This window comes from Lissotriton helveticus, chromosome 9 (genome assembly GCF_964261635.1).
Source record: "Lissotriton helveticus chromosome 9, aLisHel1.1, whole genome shotgun sequence".
In the NCBI taxonomy this organism is placed as follows: Eukaryota; Metazoa; Chordata; class Amphibia; order Caudata; family Salamandridae; genus Lissotriton; species Lissotriton helveticus.
The window spans coordinates 562,572,401-562,596,912 of NC_136070.1; the positions used below are offsets into that span (position 1 = coordinate 562,572,401).

The 24,512-nt window shown below is 48.4% G+C and overlaps 1 protein-coding gene across 2 annotated transcripts in view; it reads left to right on the forward strand.

Annotated features, from left to right (window-relative positions):
- MAP4K2 (mitogen-activated protein kinase kinase kinase kinase 2) overlaps positions 1 to 24,512 on the forward strand; it is a 365,575-nt gene that overhangs the window by 188,605 nt on the left and 152,458 nt on the right. Inside the window, exons 15-17 of one of the 2 annotated variants that reach the window (XM_078660469.1) lie at positions 143 to 189; positions 8,839 to 8,877; positions 13,544 to 13,577. In XM_078660469.1, the coding sequence (XP_078516595.1) occupies positions 143 to 189; positions 8,839 to 8,877; positions 13,544 to 13,577 (120 nt within the window). The remainder of the gene's footprint in view (positions 1 to 142; positions 190 to 8,838; positions 8,878 to 13,543; positions 13,578 to 24,512) is intronic. The other variant, XM_078660470.1, reaches the window with a different exon arrangement.

Genomic DNA, 24,512 nt, shown 5'->3' on the forward strand with positions numbered 1-24,512 from the left:
CTAAGGAGCTGTAGGTTTAATGTTGGAGCTCTTGATGTTGGTGATTGCCTCCAGTTCTCTAGATAAGTGGTGTGCTGGAATATGTTGAAGTCAGTGTGTTGCGTAGTGTATCACGTCACCCTTTCTTTGATTTTCTTTGCAGAGACAGTCTGAAGATGAGTGGGCACATAACAGTGATGAAGGAAAGCAGTAAGTATGCAGTGTATTTACCTCTTCCTTAACTACTTCAGACCTGTGGGTTTCCAAGATATGTCCTGTGTGTTTGATGGTGTACCCTGGTCTTTTTAAGTACGCTTTTTGAGATCTGTTCACTCAGTACCTGCTGTTGGTCCACAGAGCCTCCAAGGTTTGTAAGGGAAGTATCTTCGTATATGTTCCTTTAGGGACACAGGGTCAGGTTTCCTAAGTTTGTTTATCTGGGACGGCTCTGTGACTGGTCTTTGTTTGGAGAAACTGTGTTGCAGGATCCCACAAATCTTGTTACTACCTGCATTTTTTACTACATTGTTTCCTGTTTGTTAGGAAATTGTTACCAAATTCCATCAAATGTCTGGGGTCTCTTCCAGCTAATATTTTTTCTTGGGCATCATTTCTCCATTTTGTTTTTCAAAATAGTTTTTTATTAGGTTTCGTCAGAACAGATAAGTACAGCAGTAGTAGCCCCTGGGATGAGGGTAACAAGGTGATTAATGACATTTCAATACAGTGCGAACAAAATGAATCACTGGTGCACATTAGTATATTCTGAGAGCGGGAAAATTATGGATTGGCCAACAAAAGGTTTTAAACAGGTACTTGAGGATTAGTGGAACCATTCGCTCAACGGGGGTGGAATCCCTCAACAAGGGGAGGAAAGAAAGTGATTTGGGGTCAGTGACAGGCTAGACCTTGGATTGTGGTGGCGTCATGGTGTTAGTAGGTGGACTCCGGTTGTGGAGATTACAGTTCTGCAAGGTGTCATAGTGTTTGAACGTCTGCCCAGGGGTGATGGTGGGAGTACAGCAGGAGATCATGCAGGGGAGAGTTTCCCATTCTTCAGACATTGGGTGCTTACGAAGGTGGCGATCCTCTTCTTAGCATAGGGCCTCTCCCTCAGCTTTCCCCTATTTGCGCATCATCCCGTGACACGTCACCACTGTTGATGCCGAAGGTGCCCTCCATTGGAGGGTAAGTGCCCTCTTAGCTAGTAAGAGCTCCATGCCTGCAAGGCGCCTCCTCATCTTATAATGTTTCCTACGTTTAGAAATGCCTAAAGCGCAGGCCTCCCTTGTGGAAATGTCATTGAGTGCTGTAACCTCTCGCGGCGCGTCGTGGATCACCTGCCATTATATTGTAAGAGCCTGGAAGAACCACAGCATATGGTGAAGATCTGCATCTTCAGAGCAAAGGCGGGGGCAACGGAGATCTGTGCGGGTAATAGCAAATTTAGTTGTGCAGGAATCAAATAGCCTCGATGAAGGATGGAGAATTGTATACTTTAAAAACGGGCATTCCTAGAGACCTATTGAGGGAACACCAGGGCTTGCTTCCATTCAGGGTCCTTCAGTACCCTCCTGAAGTTGTGTTCCCATTTGCCCTGCAAGATTGTCAGGGAAACATTGGTGACTCCCCGTATTGCCTTATAAAGCCATGTGACCAAGTGATGGCCCTCTCACATGGTAAGCATTCTTTGTATGACAGTGTGGGTTTTGGGTTTTCCGACATGAATGGACCAGAGGACCTGACATGTATTGTGTTTTTGTCTGTAGGTGATGAATTATCCCAGTGGGATGTCATAGTCAGATAGAAGGTGGTTATAGGTGAGGAGGTGCCCTTCAGAAAAGAGGTCACCAATTGTGACCAGCGATCATTCCTGCCAACTCCGCAATTCTGGGACAGAGTAAGCTCCAGGGAAGCATGGGACACCTAGCAGTGGAAACGCTGGAGCATAAGGGCAAGTGTGGAGCGTGAGGAAGTATATTCGGGCAAGGCATCTGCAAGCCGCGAGTACCACCTACAGGGACCAAGGGGACAGGGACATGAGTTTGGTGAACAGAAATCATCTTATCATGATTGGTGTTAAAGGTCCTGGTTGTGTCATGTTTCTCCTGGGTTGCGCCCGTTAGCGAGCGTGCCACCCTTTGCAGATATGCTGTCAAGCAGTAGGCCTTGAAGGACAGGGCACCTAGACCGCATCTGCTGGCTGGCAACTGCAATTTTTTCAGACATATTCGGTGGTGTTTATTTCCCCAGATGAGATCCTCCTTCAATGCTCATGACAAAGTCAGCTCGTCATGCACTGCAGCCAAGCTGACCATGTAATTTCAATGGAAATTAGAGTAAAAGTGGGAATTGCCTTAGCACCAAGTCATGAGCATTGAAGGTGTGCGTAAAAAACCATGGGGTGGAGACTATGGGGAGGTTTGTAAAGTAGTTGAGGTGCCGTGGTAAGATTACCGTTTATGACAGTGCTATCTTTCCTATGGTGGCCAGTGGTAAGTTTTTCCAGAATTGCACTTGTGATTTTAACAGTCAGGGTGGTTCGCAGGTTGCCATAGTAGCAGGTTGGGACGTGATAGAGGTGTATACCACGGTACCAGACCGTGGTCTCTCGTCAGCTGAGTGGGGTTCCCCACTAAGCGTATCTATCATGGAATTAAGCTGGGGCAGAGTGGTATCCAGACGATTTAGCCCTGTTGGCCTGGAGACTGTTTGATTGTGCAAATGCACGGAGCGTAGTGTGAATAGGGGAGAGGTCGGTGTGGATTTCTTGGAGATACAGGAGTAAATCATCAGCATACAGGGATACCGCATGCATTCCGTCTTCCAGGGGATCCCCAAGGCTGGCCCCTCCCTATGAAGTCGGATGAAAAAGGGCATCCTTTCACCATGGATCGTTTGTGGTTAGGCTTAACTAATTCTGCAGTGTTTTAGACACTTCATTTGATTTCTTTTCTGTAAAAAGCAAAAATGTTTTTAAAATCACATCTATTTCAGAGAGGAAACTGGATTAGAAGGTGAAACCTCCTTTGAAAAATAGGAATATTTTGGGTTCTTTGCTTTCTCATTTTCTTCAATACGATAAAACAATTTGTTATCAGGTGAACACTTTCCCAGTTTTGTTTGACATTTTTTAGGCTAATTTCGACTCTTCCCATATTCTCAAATGGTGTCCATGTGTTTTTTACTCTTAAGACCTTTTCTATCTTTTTCCTTTATTGTCCAGCGTGACATGTTGGTTCAAAAGCCCAGGCTACCTTTTGCACTGGGCTGACAAATATTCAGCGGATTGCCTTGTTCGTGGTGAAGGAGGATACAATGAACCAGGCTGGTCCCCTGTTTCCTTTGTTTATAAAAAATAAAATATAAGTTATGAATGTGTAAGGCAGGAGTCAGTTTGGTCTAAATTTCTTTGTAGGGGTCCAATTTACAAAATGAGCGTTCTGGTAAATGTGGTGACTAGTTCACTAGGGTGGGGCATTATTAAGACGATGAGAGACTTGTCGGTATGCTCCAGTTAGCTTTGATAGGGACACATCTATTCACAGCCTTGCGGAAGTGGTATAAATGTATGCTTACCATGGCAACACAGTTGTGGCTTAATGAACTGGGTGATGAGAGTCTGGCTTTTAGTGCCTAAAAGGCGATTACAATTGGCCTGATGGATAAATAAGCATACCTTAAGTATTCATAGACCAGAATGTTCTGAAGCATGTGGCAAAGGTAAGCAGATTTGAAAGGAAGCCTTGAAGGAAACTGGTGCTGTTTTACCCTTCAGATACTTCCCTTTTGAACCCTTTCAGGGGAGATTCCTCCTATGGCTGGGTAGGAACCAAATAGCGGCACAGGTGCTGGACAGGTGTGTTGTGGGGTATTCTGAGGCACTGTATCAGGTTCCCTCAAGTGGCATTGTGGCCTATTAATCCAGAGCTCATAGTATCTCACATCCTTTGGCAATGCAGCAGAGTCCATATGAAGGGCACAGTAAGGTGTAGGCAAACATGCTGAGTGACCATAATAGTGGACCCAAGTGGTTAGGGGCCCTGGGCATTCCACTAAATTGTAATTGTTGAAGCTGGCAGTATGCTGACAGGTAGCCTAAAAAGGTCTAGCCCATTAGTCTTAACAGGTGAGTTACAATAAGTTCCCAAGATAATGGTGTCACGATACCCAGGGCAGCCTGGTGTGACATGTTCTAAGGGGTCAAGGGGGTCAACTTTGTTCTGCTAATGTTAACCAGCAGATGTAGAGGTGTGCAGTGAATGCTCATGTCACCTTGTACAAGTGTATATATTCTGTGACATAGGAATAGTTTCAAATGTTATGGATAAGGGTCATCCCCACAAAAGTATCCTCTTAAGCACCGCCCTCCCATGATAGAGCAATTCGCTCCCATGTGTGTATTTCTGCCAATTACAGGAGCAAGGGCTGCCTTGTTGTGTTCTGTGGCTATTTGTGAGGGAGGTCAGGATTACTGTTACTGTTTTAATATAGCTGAAAGCATTGATAATAGGATTTTTTGGGGAGAGAGGACACAGCACACAGGGATACCACATGTGTTGGAAAACGAGTCATTAGTTGTGTGGTCTGCACAAGTAATGGGTCTAAATGTGTCCTCCACTGGGAGCCAAACACCCCATTGTAGCGCAGACTCTCTCAATGGTAGTGTTGCAGAGCAGTCCAAGGCCTACTCAAGGGAGGTGGCGTGTGCTAGATACACAGTATCAATAAAGGATTGCCCAGTCTGTGCTTTTTCTTTTGAAAAAGTACATGTATTTATCTCTCTCTCTCTCTCTCACACACACACACCTCAATTCTATGAAGTAATTTACAAATATACAGAAACTGATGGTATTGCTCTTGAATTACATTGCGTAAACATTCTCACTCCTCCCAAAGGAGGGGGGGGGGGGTCTAGTACCACAACTCACATGTGTAAACATTATCTTGTCCCTAAATGCCAACGGTTGAGCATAACTTGGAGTGAGGGCCCCTTAACACTGGCACCAAGTGAGTGGCTGCTCACCACTTTATTCCAACTAGCATTTCTCTATGGGAATAAATGCAATAACTACGTATAACCAGAACTGAGAGCACCCTTTGCAGGCAATAAAGCATATAATCTTTACTCACAAGTGCGCTGTCAGTCTCATTATTCAATTGATGCATTAACAAGAGTACATATCTAAGCATGTCTGGGAGTGTGGTGCGCGTATCATAACTGATAGCAATTCAATCACAGCCCCTATAGGGCATCACAGTTATACCTACATCACTATGCAAGTATAAATGGAACACTTTTAACCACTTGGGAGCTAGTAAACAAACCTCCCCAGTGCTGCGCTGTCCATTATCCGGTGCTGAACTGGACGTCCAGCGGTCGCACGCAGCACTGGGGAGGTAGTGCCCGTGACGACCGTTGGCCGACGGCAGCACTTAAGGGGTTAAAGGATGCTTGCAACATTTACTTGGAGATCACATTTAGCAGAACATTATGCATGTTTCACTTTTGTAAATGCACACTGTGCAATTACCACTTTCCACCCCTAGAGGATGTCTTACAATATACAAACTAATAGCAGCCATCTTCAGGCCTCAACTAGAAGTAGCCATCCGCTTCATCAACACAAGGTGCAGCCTTAAAAGTTCCAGTCTAGAAAAAGCTTAAAGACATCCAACAGCCCTTGAGGGTTTTTTCCTTAAAGTCACCAGAGACTTAGTGTGGAGACTTTCCAACTCTTTGAGGGAGGGAGTCTTCGCTGCTCCTGCATGTCACAATGCACATTTGCTTAGTGATGTTGGTGACCCCATCTTCCAGGGGTCACAACAAGCCAAAAAATTAGCTGTTCCAATCAACAAATGCGGCCAGGCCCTGCAGGGCATATGGGGCATTACCGGTCATGTATAACTGAATAGCGGCCATCCCCGCTGCTCTAGGGGGAGCTGCGCTGGATTGCCTGGCAGGTTAGCTGCCTTGTGCCATGCTTTACTTTTTCTTGGTGTGCCAAGTCCCACTCGTGTACCCCGTGGCCTTACACCGCTTAGGAGACCATCATGGGTAGCCCACCCCTGGCTGCTCTCATTGGCTCCACGCCTGGCCAGCACACTCGTGTGCTGCCACAGGATCTGGCCCTTCATTCTGGTCTGCCCGCTCCTGCAGGCAGACGCGGGTGCTGCAGCCAGCCTTCCGGGGACTCGGAAAAGTGCAATGGTACTCACCGCCTCCTCTCTCTGTGTATCGGGCCCGGGAATTGGGTCCCAGGCCACCAGTTCAGATTCGTGGGGCGCGACAGCACTCCCCGACTTCATCTTTGTCAGGACACAGAAATAGGTACCTGGGCCGTCTTTACTTCTGGTCACCTTCACAGGGAATGTGGCAGCGCTCCCGGCAGTGTCTTCTTCTGGGGGCAGACCCCGGGACCTGACCCACTCAGAGGGCACATTGGAGACCGGTGGCGGAGCCCCATGCGCTTTGTCGTCGGTCTCACCAGAGGCCGCCTACCTTCCTGGTGGCATATCTCCGGGCCCGTTGTGCCCATTTCGACGATCTTGGCCTCCTTTTGCTCCTGGTGGCCGTCATAGCCACCTGGAACACTCTCCTTCTGCCTCCAGGCCTCCCAAAAGGATTTACTCACCAGGGCGCAGATTTCACTGGCTCTCTGCACCAGTCTTTAACCTGGTTTCCTCTTCTGGCTTCTTTCCTTGCACGGAAACCCAGGATTTCCCTTGCGTGTCTTGGTCCCCAACTCACGGGCACAGTCCAGAGTCCTGGGGACAGTCAGGGGGTTCATCCTTTAAACTGCCCATGGTGATAGCCTTCAGTCTCACTGGTCCTCAGAAAACACACATCCCAGATAGAGCTCTCCTTCCTGCTCAAGACCTTTTAAGAAGTGGCAGAGTATGCTGGCAGCAATGCACCTGTGGCCCATCCTGCAGTGCCCATCACCTCTCTGCACCTATTTCTACCTTCCTACGCAGGCTTCTGGGACACTTCAATATGGCAACATCCAGGGGACCCATGCCACATGGTCTCTAAAAGCCCACTTCCCCCACTTGCTGACATCACTGCCCGGGCCTGGAACAGACCTGGTACCGGGTGACAGCTGACTGATTGATGCTGAGCAGCTAACCCCCATCTCTCCCTTCTGGAAAGAAGGCCTCCGCCCTGGGGAATGCTTGCTGTGAAGGGCTAGGCCTCTGATACTACAGCTTGGGTAGGAAGGTAATTAATCCAGCCTGGCAGGGTCACACAAGACCTGGCTCCTGGTTCTGAGCTGAGTCAGAGGAATATGACATTTCTGGATGACCCATAAGTGGTACAGATATGCTTTTGGACAAAGCTGAATGGTTCTTTTCACACAATTTACAGTGTACTTTTGTGTATGTTTGGAGTTCGTAGGCCCAAGGGAACTGAAGCTACACCATGAGACCTCCTTTCCCGTAGGAGTATAATGGAGTGTTCCTACAGTGAAACAGTAAAGCACATTGACTATCCCCTACATGTGTACACCCACATTATAAGTCCTACTCCAGGTCATCACCCACCTCTACATAGTCCCTTCTGCGCCAGTCTACCTGTACACAGCTCATGACCTGCACACAACAGGAATCTCCCCCACACAGCCCTTACGTGGGTGCACACATGTGTGCACACGGGTCCACACATTACCAGCTCAGTGCTCCTTACCCTGGCTGCATCGCAGCAGCCTAATCTCACAACACCTTCTCACAACATGCTATCATCAACCCTTCATGCAACACAAGGTAGCTTTTCACTCGCACATACAGTTTGTGTGCCTTCCATTTGGATGTCGAACAATGGCCAACACTATGTGTCTCATCTGTTTCGCCAGAACCTCCCACATGCAAGACTCAGCCCTTTGAAACTCCTGACCACTTTTAATAAGACTCAAAGAGAATCACTTCAAATTTAGAAAAAATCTGAAAACTCTGGCTTTCCACTGAGCCTACAGGCAGTCAATCGCTAATTAGACTCCAAACCTTTCACTTAACTTCATTATTACTTCACATTCCCTCCTTTTTGGTCAGATGCCTAAGACCAATCATTCTCCAATATATCTCCATGTATCCTACTATGCCAAGATAACCCCCATGACAAGTCTTCAAGTAGCACAGCTATGAACAATTCATGGATAGGCTATAAACACATATGAGATTTTAATTGCATTCCATAGTTTGTATCTTGCAACCCCAAACCCATTGTACTGTAAGGTGACATTCGTTAAGAGTTTCATTGAAAGAAAATAATACATTCCAGGGTACAGACCATCCTTGAGAAGCATGGCATTTTTATTTTGCTATTTCTGTGGAACATTAACGCACAAAATGAGAAACAACTAATGCTATCATTGACTATCAGATTGAAAACTCTTTCTTTTATAAGTAAAAATTACATCAGGGAGCCAAAGTATTTACATGGTGTGCCATGCTGAATTTTAAATTAGACTCTTTGGCCATATCATGTAAGTGCTACAGAAGAAGTTACGGAATGGGCAGTGGTTCATAGGGCTATGAACCATAAAGTTTGAGATATCATGAGTTCTACTGAATGCTCGTTTACAAATAGTATTTAAGAGAAGTGATGCTCATGTTCTGTGATGAGTCTGGAGGATTCCACCTTTTTTGAAGGCCACCCCATACATTCTCCACATGCCCCACAAGCAGTCTGTGTCTTCTTGAATATCGGTATATCAGCTGCCAGGCAGAAACTGTGCCCAGAGACAATAAAGTCCATGCAAATTATGTACCTACTTCAATAATATAGACATTGTTTAACTGAGAGAAGGAGGGCTGTGTCTGCTCTATTTGCACCTTACGCTTTTTCATTCATGTTTTCAGGAGTCTCTTGCAGAGTGTTGAAGAAGCACTGGAGGCAAGGTATTGTTAAGACCAGCCCACAAGGATGCATTCCATTTAGCATTACGAACTATCCATTTTGTCTAATTTCGTCTTCTTGCTCCACACAAAACAGTGCTCAATACCCAATCAACATGATCCTCCCCTGACCCTACCAGTCATCTGTCAAATACCATTTACCTGAATCTGCTGTCTTACTGCCAGCATCAACCTCAATAGAGCAACAAAAACTCACCTACCATAACATCTGCCTCATCAACCATAAATTTGGCCTTTACTTATCTACTTAAACTCGCCAAAACAGTCTGGGACATTCGCCCAATCAACATATCCAGCGACGTAGCTGTGCAGCAAAACAGCAACTTGCCTAACAATATATATCCTGGCTTGCATTCATTTAGCTGTTAAAAACAGATCTGTGTGCCAAATTCTAACACAACAATTAACAATGCCACCTAACAAAACCTCCCAAAACACCTTTTCCAACTAGTCACACCAAATCCAATCCATATTTACTCAGCTAGTTTTATACATGCCTACTAACAAACCAGCTTTGCTGTTGACTCCATAACTGGATCATAAAGCCTCTTCAAAGCATCCAATCTTCTCAATATCCAGTAAGACAATCAGACAACTACTTAGCAGGGCACCTCTCTACAGACGTGTTAATCACTAAATAACAAGCCAGCTTAACTTCCACACAATCTAAAAGCTCACTACACATCATGAGGCAAGCCATCATCTAAATCAATATGTAAACTCCTCTAGTGCGTTCTGCTGTCCCTTCTTCACAGCTGTTTGGGAATTGAGTACATGACCATGAAAAGTGTCTTCAAAACAAATATTTTACTTTAAAGGTTTTGATGGCAACACAGAGGGTGCATGTCAGTGTACTTAGGTTCCCCCACCTACCTATGTGTGAACTGCTTTTGCCACCCAGTTTTTTTTCTGCCTTTAAGGAGGATGGAAGATCTGCTTCTGCATTCCCATCCTAATTTTTGAGTGGTGGCTCACTTGGTTTGCTTTTTCAAGGATTTGAGCAGTGCGTGGGGTTTGGCTCACACCCCCAAGGCCTGTCCGGAAAATTACGATCTGATGAGTCTTGCCCTGTTTGTGGTGGAAAGTGTCAAAACTATTATGGACATGGAGGTGAGGATTATGCTTATCTTTCTTCATGTGTTTTTTTTACTCCAGCAGACTTCAATACTTAATAAGAAACTACCTTTCCAAATAATCACCGGGTAAGGAAATAAAAAGTTTCAGCCAATCAGTATACAGAGTGTCCCATCATAAGCGACACCCTTCCTTCAAGCTGCCTCTTTCTTTATGCGACAGTAGCCCAAGGATCTGATTTCATTACTTCCCTTTGGAATTATCGGAACCTGGAACAAACCATACTTTAGTAACTAAGACTTCAATTAAGAACTCGTCATCATAGAGAGATTCAACAGTCATATTCACCTTACAGGAAAATGTCTAACTGGAATAAAGCACAGTCACATGTCAACATTGAACAATCAAAGAAAATATTTTTGGTACTTTTACATTATGGAAAGTTGCATACATAACCCAGATCAGAAATAAACATCCTGTGAGCTAACCAGGGTAGTGAAGCATTCACCAAAACCTTGTGTAGGAATAATACTCGCCTCCATGTCCTTCATAGACTTAAACTTTCTGTTACGTAGGCTAAGAAATTTGCCATTCTACGTCAGGACCGGAGGCAAGGATTATGCTCATTCAAAGCTTGTCCACCATCAAAGATGACATATAAAGGATTTATTAGAGTTAAAGTAGAACCTTTTAAACATTGAGTACGAAGACCGGTCTGCCGCATTGATTATGTCCTCTAGCCTTGCACATAGAGAAAAAGCTTAAGAGTCCATGGACCCTTGAACCAGACTTGCGATTTCCAAATCTGCGTCATAAGAACCACTTTCACCTATTGTCTCCTTACATGGGCTGGGAGCCTCATATTCATCGCGAAAAATTACAATGCATAACACGGCTGCCTGGGTCCAGTCTTGGAGAAATGCATCCGCCGCCAATGGATCTGGTTTCAGCTGAAATACTGTGCCAGTTGTTAGTTCAGCCTCGATGCACAGAGGTTTACTGTAAAGGGTCCCCATCTGTTCTCGATCTCCACGAAGACCATCGGATCCAGTTTCCACATACTCATGTCGATCAATTCCATCGACCACCAACCTGCTACCTTGTGACTGAGACATTGTTGGTCGAGCAAAACGTCCAGAACTCCTTGGCTAGATCCGCTAGATCCTTCAACCTGGAGCCTCCCAGGCGATTGATATACCACCGAGCTGTTGTCCATCTTTAGCTAAAGAATGATAATGGTTTAAACCCAGATCAGTTGACTGGGGGCGAGTGCTTGCAATTTTCAACACTCGGTCCATCATGCCCTTTGGTTTTGCTTTGTTTGCCCTAAGTTGGCAGGGTATGCCCAGATGTGGGTTACTTGCTCACTTTGCCACTGGATTCAAGCTAGCCTGGCTGATGAAGGCTGATTCGCCAGAAACCGGTCCCAGGATGCTTGTTTCTGGACCAGGGAAGACATGGCTTGGCAGTTAGGGCTGGACTGTTCCCATGAGGCACAGGGTCAGACTAATTTGCATATGGCCATGTCTGAACTGGGGTGGCGGAGTGAGCTAAAGAATGATGATGGATTAAACCCAGATCAGTTGACTGGGGGTGAGTGCTTGTAATGTTCAACACTCCGTCCATCATCCCCTTTGGTTTTGCCATCTTTACAAGGACACAACATTTCACTTTCACCTTGGTCGAACATTGAATAGCATAGGAGCCCGCCATCAGTTCAGGCAATTTATATGGTGCTGTTGCTCTCTTGTGGTCACAATTATTAATCAATCAGCTTGAAGGAAGGATGTGGCTTATGATGGGACACTCTGTATACTGATTGGCTGAAATTGTTTATTTGCTAGCCTAGTGGTTACTGGGAAAGGTGGTTTGACACTTTGGGGTCGATTACAATATTGTTCGGAAACTCATCCGACCAAATCTGTTTCGAAATCGTTTCCGACCGAATCGGGTTCTGCGAGTCCGAACGACCATTTACGATGCTACCGAACATCGTTCTGTCTGACTCGCCTTGACTTCAATGGGAGCCTGTGTTCCGAACGAGAACATAGGCGCCTATTGAAAAAAGAGGGGGTTGGGGAATAGCTTGCACCCTGTGACGGGCACCCCAGGGTGCCTGCCACACAGTGCATGGCTGTAAAGAGGTGTCCCACGGGCCCCAACCGGAGGCTTAAGGGTGAATGGGGGCCTGCTACGGGTCCCCAAAGTCAGATTCTAACAGCCATTTTGCGTCAGACAAACTGATTCCGAACGGCTGTCAGAATTGGACATCGTAATCGCTCGGTCAGAAACAGTGTTGATAGAGCTGTGGCTCTGAACGACGCGGCCTGTACGAATGCCAATCGAAACCGATTCAGACAGTCTGAACAGTCTCCTTGCATTGTAATCGGTCATTCGCAAATGTATCCGATTCGGTCGGAAACAAAGATTCCGAATCGGATTCTCCGAATACCGTTCAGAGCTTTTCCAAACGCGATCATAATTGGCCCGTAAGTGTGGAAGTCTGCTGTAGTAAAAAAAAGGGAAGAAATATCAGCATAATCCTCACCTCCGGTCCTGACATAGAATTCAGATGAGGTCGCAGAAGAACCAAAGCCCATTAGTGACTACAAGGGAATCAGTACTGAAGGAGAGACTTAACTTTACAAGAGATAGAAACTGTCACACTTGTGTAATATAGAATGGTCCCAGGTGCAGTGTGCTAGCTGGCAAAGTCTCTTGCTACAAGTAAATGCCACCACTCCCATTCCAGTGCAGTCAATCATCTGTTCGGGAGAGACAGCTCCTGGATGCCGAAATGTGTCAGTACATCTTTAAGTTGAGGTTTTTGCAACCAAACACCGCTATCAATATCTATGCTTTCTAGACCAGACTATTAGCACTGAAGCACCTGAAAAAACCTGCACCCTCTTCTAATCCACACAAGTTGCGTCTTTATTAAATGCTTAGTAAGGTTTACAAAATAGGTCAGTACTTAATCGATATATGAGCCTCTGTATCTTATGACAATATACAGCATATCTTTACCAGAATAATTGGTGCTTTTTCCTCTAAAAAAGCCTTGTTGTGGTCTTACACAAAGACAAGGTGGTACTCTAGACTTTCTCTTCTTCGTTTCTGAGACTTCTAGGACAACTCCATTTAATTAGGAAATAATCCCTTCTGTATTTCCACAGAGACTCATGCTACCTTAACTCAGTGACTATGATATAATGTGAAAGCATGAGGAACTGAAACTTTACCTGGAACCAATCAACTCTTTGTTGAAAAAATATTGAAGGATCTGTATCCAACATCGCAGTATCAAAAAAGCATGAATACCTACGTCTGATCAAGTAGGCATCGGGCAAAAAGAATAGTTGTCACAACTTTTAAAGTGTTAGCTTTGTTGTGGAGCTTTGTTGTTTCCTTACAAGATGTGAATGAATCAATACAAGGCCACTAAGTTCCAAAATCACCATGAAGGTTTTTGTTACTATTCAGTACTTTCTGTTCCTATCGTGTTGCACCTGTTGCTCAATTTTATACGCTTTTATTAATGACTGATCATTTCTCTCTTGCATTCACCATCCAGGAGCCTGACGATAAAGAAGTCGGATGATTTAAAGGTAAGCAACCTCATGTGTGATTTGTCTCTTAATTGTGTTGAGATACATTTTTGTGATATCTTCTCTGAACAAAGAGAGAGGAAAATCCCTTCATAGAAGAGCGGCCAGACTGAGTATACTTCATAGCATTACTTGGCCCCTTATATTTCTTCTAATTCTCCATTTACGTTTTCTTTTTTTCCACTGCCTTTGGATTAATTGCTTTTCTTTTTTGTGTATGTTTTCCACGTCGTTTGGTTGTGTTTTTCACAACTTTCTTAGTCCTTCAGTTCTGGTTTCCTTTTTCTTGATTGCGTTTTCAAAACATAAACTAAGTGTAGCAATATACAGCATCTGTATCCAATACCTTCTTGCAAAAAGACTTTGAAAGGAAAGTACAATTCAAATGAGCAAGATCATAGACATTATACAAAAGATCCTTAACATCCTAGTTTGCTAACATCAAAGGCCCATGTTGAAAACAAGGCTAACATATTCTGATTCCTTTTCTCTAGAATGGTACCAATATGTTTACGGGTAGTGATTGCGCCCTGCTGAAAAAATCATAGTAAGATACTTCAGGTTATAGCACTATCCCCCCTTTCCAGCTAAACTATAAGAAATATACCACAGTGTACACAATTTAAGGTGGGTTAATGATAGCCTTGACACCAGATTTGTTTCAGGTCTAGGATACAGGGAAGCCAGTTCTCGTTGTGGCTGATGTGAAATTGATGACTGATTGTGTCACTGTCAGGGTCATAGTTCCATTAGATACTCTTGCTTATTGCATAGATCTGGCTTTCGAGATGTCACTGTTTAGAGGACCTGCTGTGGTGAAGTAATCCATTTTTTAAACACAATCCCTTAATTTTCTTTAATTCTTTACTATTAATTTACTTCACAGTCTCCAGCTGAGCAGCAAAGTGAAAGAGAAAAGGGTTTTATTTCTGTATCCTCATTTCCTTCATATTGGAACTCGGATATAGTTATCAACATCTTCTTTCATACACAACACATAGAGTACATCTTAGCTTGCTTACAACTTGAAAATATTTGCTTAGAGATCCTATGACATTTTCATGTGGATCCTGTAATACCATATATGACTATCTGTCATCATTTACATCAATTCTGAATAATGCTTCTTTTTTCTCTCTCAAAACTGTGTGTTCGAGGCATATGGGCTGCAGATGGTACATTTATGAATAGATCGCCATCTGGTGTTGGGCTCGGATGATTGCACTTGTTTTTCTCTTGGAGAAGTCTTTTGTCGTCACAAGACCGATGACTCCTCCTTTGGGTGCTAGTGCGCATGGGCATCGGCTCCATCCATAGATTGTTTTTTTCCGCCATCGGGTTCGGATGAGGATCGAAGCGATCCGGATCGACTTCGACAAAAAAGTTATATTTCGGCGCGTATTCCCTTTCCAATTCGACGGTATTGTTATCGAGCGCGAGTACATTTCCATTTCGACGCGCTTCGACGTCAACAACAAGATTTCCAACTTCTACGTCGACGAGACCGGGAGGCCCATCTCGACGTAGTCCAGCCCGGAGTCCATGGAAAGGACTCCATTCAAAAAAGGTCCAACGTGTGGTGCTAAGTTCCAACACAAGGACCTACACGAGGTGTGCAACCTCTGCTTATCCCCTGAACACGAATCCAGGGACTGTGAAGCCTGCGCGGCATTCTCCTCCAAGTCGAAGATTAGAAACCGTCGAGCCCGAAGACACGAGGCGTCGAGAATGCAGTCAGAGCCAATCCCGGAGCTGTTCGAGGCCCAGTACCCCGAAGAGGAAGAAGAAGATGAGGACGAGTCGGGTTCGGAAGCGGACGAGTCTGCCGTCGAAGAAATCGACGTTCATCAAACCGTGAGTGACGATGTCCCATTACCAAAAAACCGACCCCGCTCGGTGTCGACCCCGCCTTCGAGCACGGTCAGACAACCGAAAAAAGTTTCCGACGCCCCACCTTCAGGCTCGGCAACGAAACCGAAACACTCGGCCTCCCACCATGTTGGATCTGAGAAACGGCCTACCTCGACATCGACACCGAAGCTCCATACTAAGGAAAGCTCGAAGTCGAAACATTCCATGTCGAAACCGAAACATGCTTCGACGTCGAAGACTTCCTCGACACCGAAAATATCGGATTCGAATAAACTCTCGGTGCCGAAAACACAAATTGACAGTCAGAAGCAAAAGCACCTTTCGGAACCAAAAACTTCGGTACCGACACAGGAGCATCAAACAGATCCCAAACAAAAGACTTTGTTTATTGATCCACAAACTGGCAAGGTAGTGACAAAACTACCTAAAAAGAGGAAGAATGAACAGTTGGACGACAAAACTCCTCCTCCTAAGAAGAGAACAATGGGGACAAATACAACCCCTCCCCTTTCTCCACAACATAGAGACACACCCTCTTCTCCTCTTCCTCACACTCTGCCAGCTATTCCTTTTACACCACGCCCATCTACACCTCTAACAGATGTAGAAAGTGACATAGGAGAGGGGAAACATCCTAGGGACGATGAAGACACTGTCCCAGAGGATGCAGACCCATGGGAAGATTATAATGTAGTGTCAGATAATGATAATGACCCTGAACTGTACCCCTCAAAACCTTTACCACCTGATGATAATACAGGTTTTGCACAGTTAATTAATAGGGCAGCTAAATACCACAAGGTAGAATTACATGCAGAACCTCAAATAGAGGATTTCCTTTTAGAAACACTACCTACTGCACAAAGAACATCAGGAACACTACCAATGCTTAAGGGTCTCCTCAATCACACATCAGAAATATTCAAAGACCCGGTGAGGGCTAGGGTATTAAACCCAAGAATTGATAAAAAATATAAGGCAGCCCCAAAGGACCCAATATTTATCAAGGGACAAATACCTCTAGACTCGCTAGTGGTCACAAACGCTCGTAAGAGAGCAAGCTCATTAACTACAGGAGAAGCTCCTCCTCCTGACAAGGAGTCTAAGTTCATAGATGCCTCTGGCAAAAGAGTAACATCCCAAGCGGCAAACAGCTGCCGCATAGCTAATACACAAGCGCTACTTGCACGTTATGACAGAGCTCATTATGATGAGTTAGAAAAACTCATTACGCATCTCCCTAAAGAACATCGAAAGAAGGCAGATCAGCTCATACAAGAAGGGAAGATAATAACTAATACTTCCATTAAGTGCGCCCTAGACGCAGCAGACACTGCAGCAAGATCCATAAACACAAGCATCATGCTAAGAAGACATGCATGGCTCAGAGTCTCAGGGTTCAAACAAGAGGTACAAACATCCTTATTGAACCAGCCTTTTGTTGAGAAAACACTTTTCGGCTCAGGGACAGATGAGGCCTTGGAAAAGATGAAAAAAGACACAGAAACGGCTAAATCAATGGGAGCATTGCAACAGCCAACTCAAAGAGGTTCCTTTCGTAGGTCCACCTATAGAGGCGGATCCAAGAATACAGGTACAAGCCAGCAATCAACCTCTTTTACACCAACATCACCCAGAGGTAATTCTAGAGGCAGTTACAGTGGTAACAACAATAAGGGTAGAGGTCGCGGAAACAACAACAACCGCAACTCTCCAACCCCAAAACAGTGACTTCATACAGCTCCCACCAGACCATATAACACCGGTCGGGGGACGCCTATCACAGTTCCTACCTGTCTGGGAAAACATCACATCAGACAGGTGGGTGCGACAAATTATCCAACATGGTTATTGCCTGGAACTCACAGCTACCCCACCAAACATCCCCCCCAAACAGCATCCAATGAGTCAAGATCACCTAACACTGTTAAAACAGGAAGTTCTATCACTACTAGAAAAGCATGCCATAGAGAAGGTTCCACAACACCAACAAGGAACAGGAGTATACTCTCTATACTTCCTAATTCCCAAAAAAGAGGGGTCTCTAATGCCAATACTAGACCTCAGACCTCTCAATGCATACATAAATTCGGAACATTTCCACATGGTCACGCTCCAACAAGTACTTCCTTTACTGAAGAAAGGGGACTTTCTTTCTACACTGGATCTAAAAGATGCTTATTTTCATATCCCAATTCACAAAGCCCATAGGAAATACCTCAGGTTTGTTGTAGAAGGACAACATTATCAATTCAAAGTCCTTCCATTTGGGGTCACAACAGCGCCAAGAGTGTTCACAAAATGCCTAGCAGTGGTTGCAGCTCACCTAAGAAGACAACAAATACATGTCTACCCTTACTTGGACGACTGGCTAATAAAGGCCAAGTCACAAGAAGAATGTCTTCAAAACACACAAAAGACAATTCAGTTGCTGCACCAGCTAGGGTTTACGGTGAACTACACAAAATCCCACCTACAACCAAACAAGGTTCAACAATATCTAGGGGCTACTATAGACACAGAGAAAGCCAAATTATACCCCAATCCAGTCAGGATTCAAACAATGCTTACATTAATTCAAAGATTTCAACCACAACACTCACTAACAGCGCGAGTGTTCATGCAGCTATTAGGGATGATGTCATCCTGCATACTGCTAATACCATATGCCAGACTACAAATGCGTCCGCTGCAAGAATGCTTAGCGACACAGTGGAATCAGGCTCAAGGACAGATTACAGATCTGGTGTTGGTAGACGACCGCACACACCGCTCTCTGAAGTGGTGGAACACAACAAACATTTCCAAAGGGCGGTCGTTCCTAGAACCAATTTCACAAGTGATACTAACAGCGGATGCATCGCTCACCGGATGGGGAGCGCATATGGAGAAATATACAGTACAGGGAAGATGGAGTGTACAGGAAAAAAGACTGCACATCAATCATCTAGAACTACTAGCAGTGTTCCTAGCATTAAAAGCCTTTCAAATGCACATTCTCAACAAAGCAGTCCTGATCAGAACAGACAACATGACAGCAATGTATTATATTCAAAAACAGGGGGGGACGCACTCCCTCCAACTATCCAGACTAGCGCAGGGAATTTGGAGATGGGCCATTCCTCAAAACATCTATCTATTAGCCGAACACCTACCAGGAGTTCAAAAGAACAAGTTACTTACCTTCGGTAACGATATATCTGTAAGAAACAGTAGTTAGTATTAGATTCCTTACCTTAGAATATCCCCAGGCGTCAGTCTGGATCCGGAAACTTTTGCGTAGCAGTACCCCTGCGCGTCGGTAGGCGTCGTCTGCAGGCGTCCCCTGCGGCTCCGCGTCGTCGGCGTCGTGCGCCGTGATGATGTCGCTGGAGTATATAGACGCCGCCTCCGCGCGCTGACGTCAGTTCTTTGCACACAGCTTTTCCGCGCCAGAACACGCAGAGCCATGTGAGAACTAACACTGGTGCCATTTGAAACTAGGGCCCTGAAAGGGATGTCCTTAACCCTAGGTATCAGTTCGCAGAACGGGGAGGATGGGTGGGGCGGTAAGGAATCTAATACTAACTACTGTTTCTTACAGATATATCGTTACCGAAGGTAAGTAACTTGTTCATCTGAAAGAAACAGGTTAGTATTAGATTCCTTACCTTAGAATAGATACCCCAGCAATACCAACCCCGGTGGTGGGTCTGCGAACCAATACAAACCTACACCAGAAAGTCCTGGAGGACCGAACGGCCAAAGAAGCCATCCCTCCGGACTTGACTGTCCAGGCAGTAGTGCCTCGCAAAGGTGTGCAGCGAGGCCCACGTGGCCGCCTGGCAAATGTCCTGCAAAGGGACTCCCCGGCCCAGGGCAGTAGTAGCCGCCGTGGCCCGAGTGGAATGGGCCCTCAGCCCAACAGGAGGCTCCTTCCGAGCCAAAGAGTAGCATGCTTTGATGCACAGGACGACCCACCGAGAGATGGTTCGTTTCTGCACCGCCCTTCCCTTCTTCTCACCCACGTAGCCAACAAACAGTTGGTCATCCACCCGGAACTGGCGTGTGCGATCCATGTAAAACGAAAGCGCACGTTTTGGGTCCAGACGATGGAGCCGCTCTTCATCCTTTGAAGGATGCGGAGGCGGGAAGAAGGAGGGCAAGGTGATGGACTGCCCAATGTGAAAAGCAGAGACTACCTTGGGCAGGAAAGAAGGTCTAGTCCGAAGGACCACCTTATCAGGATGAACAGACAAGAAAGGAGGTTTAACAGAAAGAGCCTGGAGCTCACTCACTCTCCTGGCAGAGGTGATGGCCACCAGGAAGGCCGTCTTTAAAGTGAGAAGACGGAGAGGACAGGAATGAAGGGGCTCAAAGGGAGCGCACATCAGGAAAGTCAAGACCAGGTTCAAGTCCCACTGAGGCATCACGAACGGAGTTGGAGGATACATGTGCGTGATGCCCTTCAAGAATCTTAACACAATAGGGGACTTGAATAAAGATGGCTGATCAGGTAGCCTCAAGAAGGCGGAAAGGGCAGAAAGATAGCCCTTGATAGTGCCCAGAGCAGAGCCCTGCTGGGCAAGGGAAAGGAGGAAGAGGAGAACCTCAGACAGAGGGGCAGAAAGGGGATCCACAGCCTTTGCTGTGCACCATGCCACAAATCTGTTCCACCGGCAGGCGTATACCGACTTCGTGGAGGGACGCCTGGCTGCCAGAATTACATCACAGACTTCAGGAGGCAAGTCAAATGGCCTCAACTGCCGCCGCTCAATCTCCAAGCATGGAGGTGGAGACTGGACAGGTTCGGGTGGAGGACCGTCCCCTGCTGCTGCGACAGAAGGTCCTCCTGAAGGGGCAGGCGGATCGAGGGACCGACTGTCATGCTGAGTAGCTCGGGATACCAGTATCTTCGAGCCCAGTCCGGAGCCACAAGGATAACTTGGGCCCGGTCGCGCCTGATCTTCTTCAGCACTCTGGGCAGAAGTGGTATAGGCGGAAAGGCGTACAACAGACCGCAACTCCACTCGCGCCGAAAGGCGTCGCCGAGCGAGTGCCGTCTTGGAAACTCCAACGCGCAGAACTGATGACATTGCGCGTTCTCTTCTGTGGCGAATAGATCTAACCAAGGCTCTCCCCATTGCTGAAAGAGGCCTCTCGTCACGTCCGAGTTCAGACGCCATTCGTGATCCACCGAGCACCGACGGCTGAGTTCGTCCGCCCTGGCATTCAGAGAACCTGCCAGGTGTTGAACCGTCAGAGTCACGCCCTGACGTTCCAGCCATTGCCAGAGACGCAGAGCCTCCTGGCAAAGGGTCCACGACCCCACACCGCCCTGTTTGTTGCAGTACCACATGGCGGTGGTGTTGTCCGTGAACACCTGCACTACACTCCCGTTGACAAAGGGGAGGAATGCCTTCAGTGCTAGGCGAATCGCCCGCAGCTCCAACAGGTTGATATGGAGCCGGGACTCCGCCGGAGACCAGATGCCTCTGATCTCCGCCTCTCCCAAGTGGCCACCCCAGCCCTGGAGGGACGCGTCCGTCACAACCACGTGCTCCGGTTGGGGAAGGGAGAGGGATCTGCCTCTGACCCAATCGCGGTCCGTAAGCCACCACTGCAACTGTCTCGCAGTGCCCTCCGAGATCAGGACATGGTCGGATAGGTTGCCCTGATGCTGGGCCCACTGAAACTTCAGGTCCCACTGCAGAGCCCGCATCCGCCACCTGGCGTGATGCACCAGTAGGATGCAGGAGGCCATCAGCCCCAGAAGCCGCAGCGTCAACCTGACCGAAACCCGGGATAACGGCTGAAAGATGGGAATCAGAGCCTGAATATCCCGGACCCGCCGTTCCGGGGGATAAACCCGAAACTGCGCCGAGTCGAGAACCGCTCCGATGAAAAGGAGCTTTTGAGAGGGACACAGGTGTGATTTCGTCACATTGATGGAAAACCCCAGCTCGTGCAGGAGGTCTGCCGTCATCTGAAGGTGGTGGACGACTGTCTGGGGCGAGCCCGCCTTCAACAACCAGTCGTCGAGGTAGGGGAAGACTGAAACCCCTAACCGGCGCAGATGAGCTGCGACCACCGCCATCACTTTCGTGAACACCCGTGGGGCGCTGGTAAGGCCGAAGGGGAGCACGATAAACTGAAAGTGCTCGTGGCCTACCGTGAACCGCAGGTAACGCCGGTGGGCCGGCAGGACGGGGATGTGAAAATACGCATCCTGCAAGTCCAACGCTACCATCCAGTCTTGTGGGTCTAGAGCAGCCAAGACCTGAGCCAAAGTCAACATCTTGAACTTCTCCTTCCGGAGGAAGCCGTTGACGTTCCTTAGGTCCAAGATAGGACGCAGGCCTCCTTTGTCCTTCTTGGGCACCAGAAAGTAGTGGGAGTAGCAACCACACCCTACTTCTGGCCCAGGAACGCGCTCGATGGCCCCCTTGGCCAAGAGGGCCGTAACTTCCTCCTGCAGAAGTGTCAAGTGGTCCCCCGACACACGGTGGTTCTGCGGTGGCATGGCTGGAGGAGTGGACTCGAAGGGGAGGGCGTAGCCCCTTCGAACGAGCTGCAGCACCCACCTGTCCGATGTTATCGCGCGCCAGCGGGAGTGGTGATGGCGAACCCTGCCACCCACTGGCGTCACGTGAGCCCGAAAGCTCGGACTAGGAAGGCTTGGATGCAGCAGCGGGGGGAGGCGTGGACTGACCTCGCCGCTGGCCTCTACCGCCACCACGGCGGAAACCACGGCCGCCACCGCGCTGGGGAGCGTTCTGCGGCGCGTGGCTGGCAGCGCGTGTGGGACCGCCCCTCCCTTGGCCACGAAAGGGGCGAAACGAACCCGTCTGCTGGCGCTGGGTCGAAAGACCCAAGGACTTGGCCGTGACCCTGGAGTCCTTGAAGCGCTCCAGCGCGTGGTCCGCTTTGTCACCAAACAGGCGACTGCCATCAAATGGCATGTCCATGAGTGTATTTTGGACGTCTGGCGAGAAGTTGGCAGATCTCAGCCAAGCATGGCGACGAATCGCCACCGTCGTGGACATAGCCCGTCCCAGCGAGTCGGTCGTGTCCAGACCACAACGGATCGAGTACCGCGCCGCATCCCGGCCTTCAACGAAGGCCCGGGTGAGCTTGTCCCGCACTTCCTGGGGGCATTGCGGCAAACATTCCTCGACCGTATCCCACAGGGAGTGGGTGTAGCGGCCCAAGAGGCACGCGGTATTACAAGACCGCAGTCCAGCGCTCAAAGAGGAAAAGACCTTTTTACCAAATTGGTCATACCGCTTTGATTCCCGATCGGGCGGAGCCGACGGGAACGCGGACTGCGAAGTGGAGGCCTGGATCACCAGACTCTCCGGGGAGGGATGGGTGGATAGGAAGGCAGGGTCGTCCGAGCACGGACGGTGACGCCTGGCAACGTTCCGGTCAACCGGTGCACCGGAAGCGGGCCTGGACCAGGTGCCCAAAAGGACATCCGTCAGGGCCTCATTAAACGGCAGCAGAGGCTCCTGGGGGCATGACTGCGGTTTAAACACTTCGGTCAGAATGTTCGGCTTGACCTTCGCGACAGGGAGCTCAAGGCTCAAGGCCTTGGCAGCCCTCATCAGGACCACCGAATAGGCAGCACCTGCCTCAGACGCCACAGGGGTCGGGGAGACAAACCCAGGGTTGGGCGACTCGTCCAGACCACTGGCATCACCCAGATCACCTACCCAGTCCACATCATACTGGCAGGCACGGGATAAAGGGTCCTCAGACCCCTCCCAACCCTCTCCATACTCGTCCTCATCGCCGTATTCTGGATCGACGATATAGACCTCGGGGTCAATGGGCCCCATCGGCGCCGGATCCGGCGTCGGACGACGCCGGTCCGACTCCGCGTCAGGAGTCAGAGGGGGAACGGGGGTGGCGCCGCGTGGCGTCGGCGCCGGGGACCCGACGCCGGCCGGAACCGACGGCGGAGTCGCTGCACCGCGCGGAGGCGGTACCACGGGTTGGCCCAAAGGAACCGACGCCGGAGAGGCCGGTAGACCAGCCGGCGACGAACCTGAGGGGCCCAGCGGCGGCGTCGAGGCAGGAGCACCCGAACCGCTCGGGCCCCCAGACGGGACCGACGGGCCCGCAGGCGCCGTAGGCCCCGCCGGAGGAGACCTCGCCCTCATAGCGATGAGGAAGGCCTCGATCTCCTCACGCGACGCGCCTTCCCCAGGGACCGACGGGTATGGGGCAGACGGCGTCGGCAACCCACGCGGGGCCGCGGGGGTGGGGCCACCCGAGCCCCCGGCCGCATCACGCGGGAGTCGGGGGTACGATGACGACGCCCTGACTTCTTACGCTTACCTGACGAACCGGAGGAATGGTGGCGACTCCCGGAGCGCTCATGGCGGCTCCGCGATCGTTCCTTCGACCGCTCCCTCGACCTCCGACCGGACCGGGACCGCTCTCGACGCGGGGCCGACACACGGAGCTCGAGAAGCTTGCGGGACCGCTCCCGCCTAGCTTTACCAGTCAAGGCCCGACAGTCGACGCAGGACTCCACGTCGTGGTCCGCGCCCAGACACCGGAGGCAGAGTCGATGGTGGTCGGTGACCGACATCAGGCGGTCGCACTCGTCGCAACCCTTGAAACCGGGCATCCTACCGGCACCGTAGAAGATTAAGTAGTTAACAATAAACTTGGTCAAAAGACCGGAGTACTGCTCTTCGGATCTGCGCTAACTGGCGCGGAAAAAAGAAGAACTGACGTCAGCGCGCGGAGGCGGCGTCTGTATACTCCAGCGACGTCATCACGGCGCACGACGCCGACGACGCGGAGCCGCAGGGGACGCCTGCAGACGACGCCTACCGACGCGCAGGGGTACTGCTACGCAAAAGTTTCCGGATCCAGACTGACGCCTGGGGATATTCTAAGGTAAGGAATCTAATACTAACCTGTTTCTTTCAGATTCAGATAGCAGACATCTTAAGCAGACAGTCAGAACAAATACACGAATGGGAACTGCACAACCAAATACTGCAGCCATTCTTCCAAAGATGGGGACAACCAGAGATAGATCTCTTTGCCACTCATCAGAACGCAAAA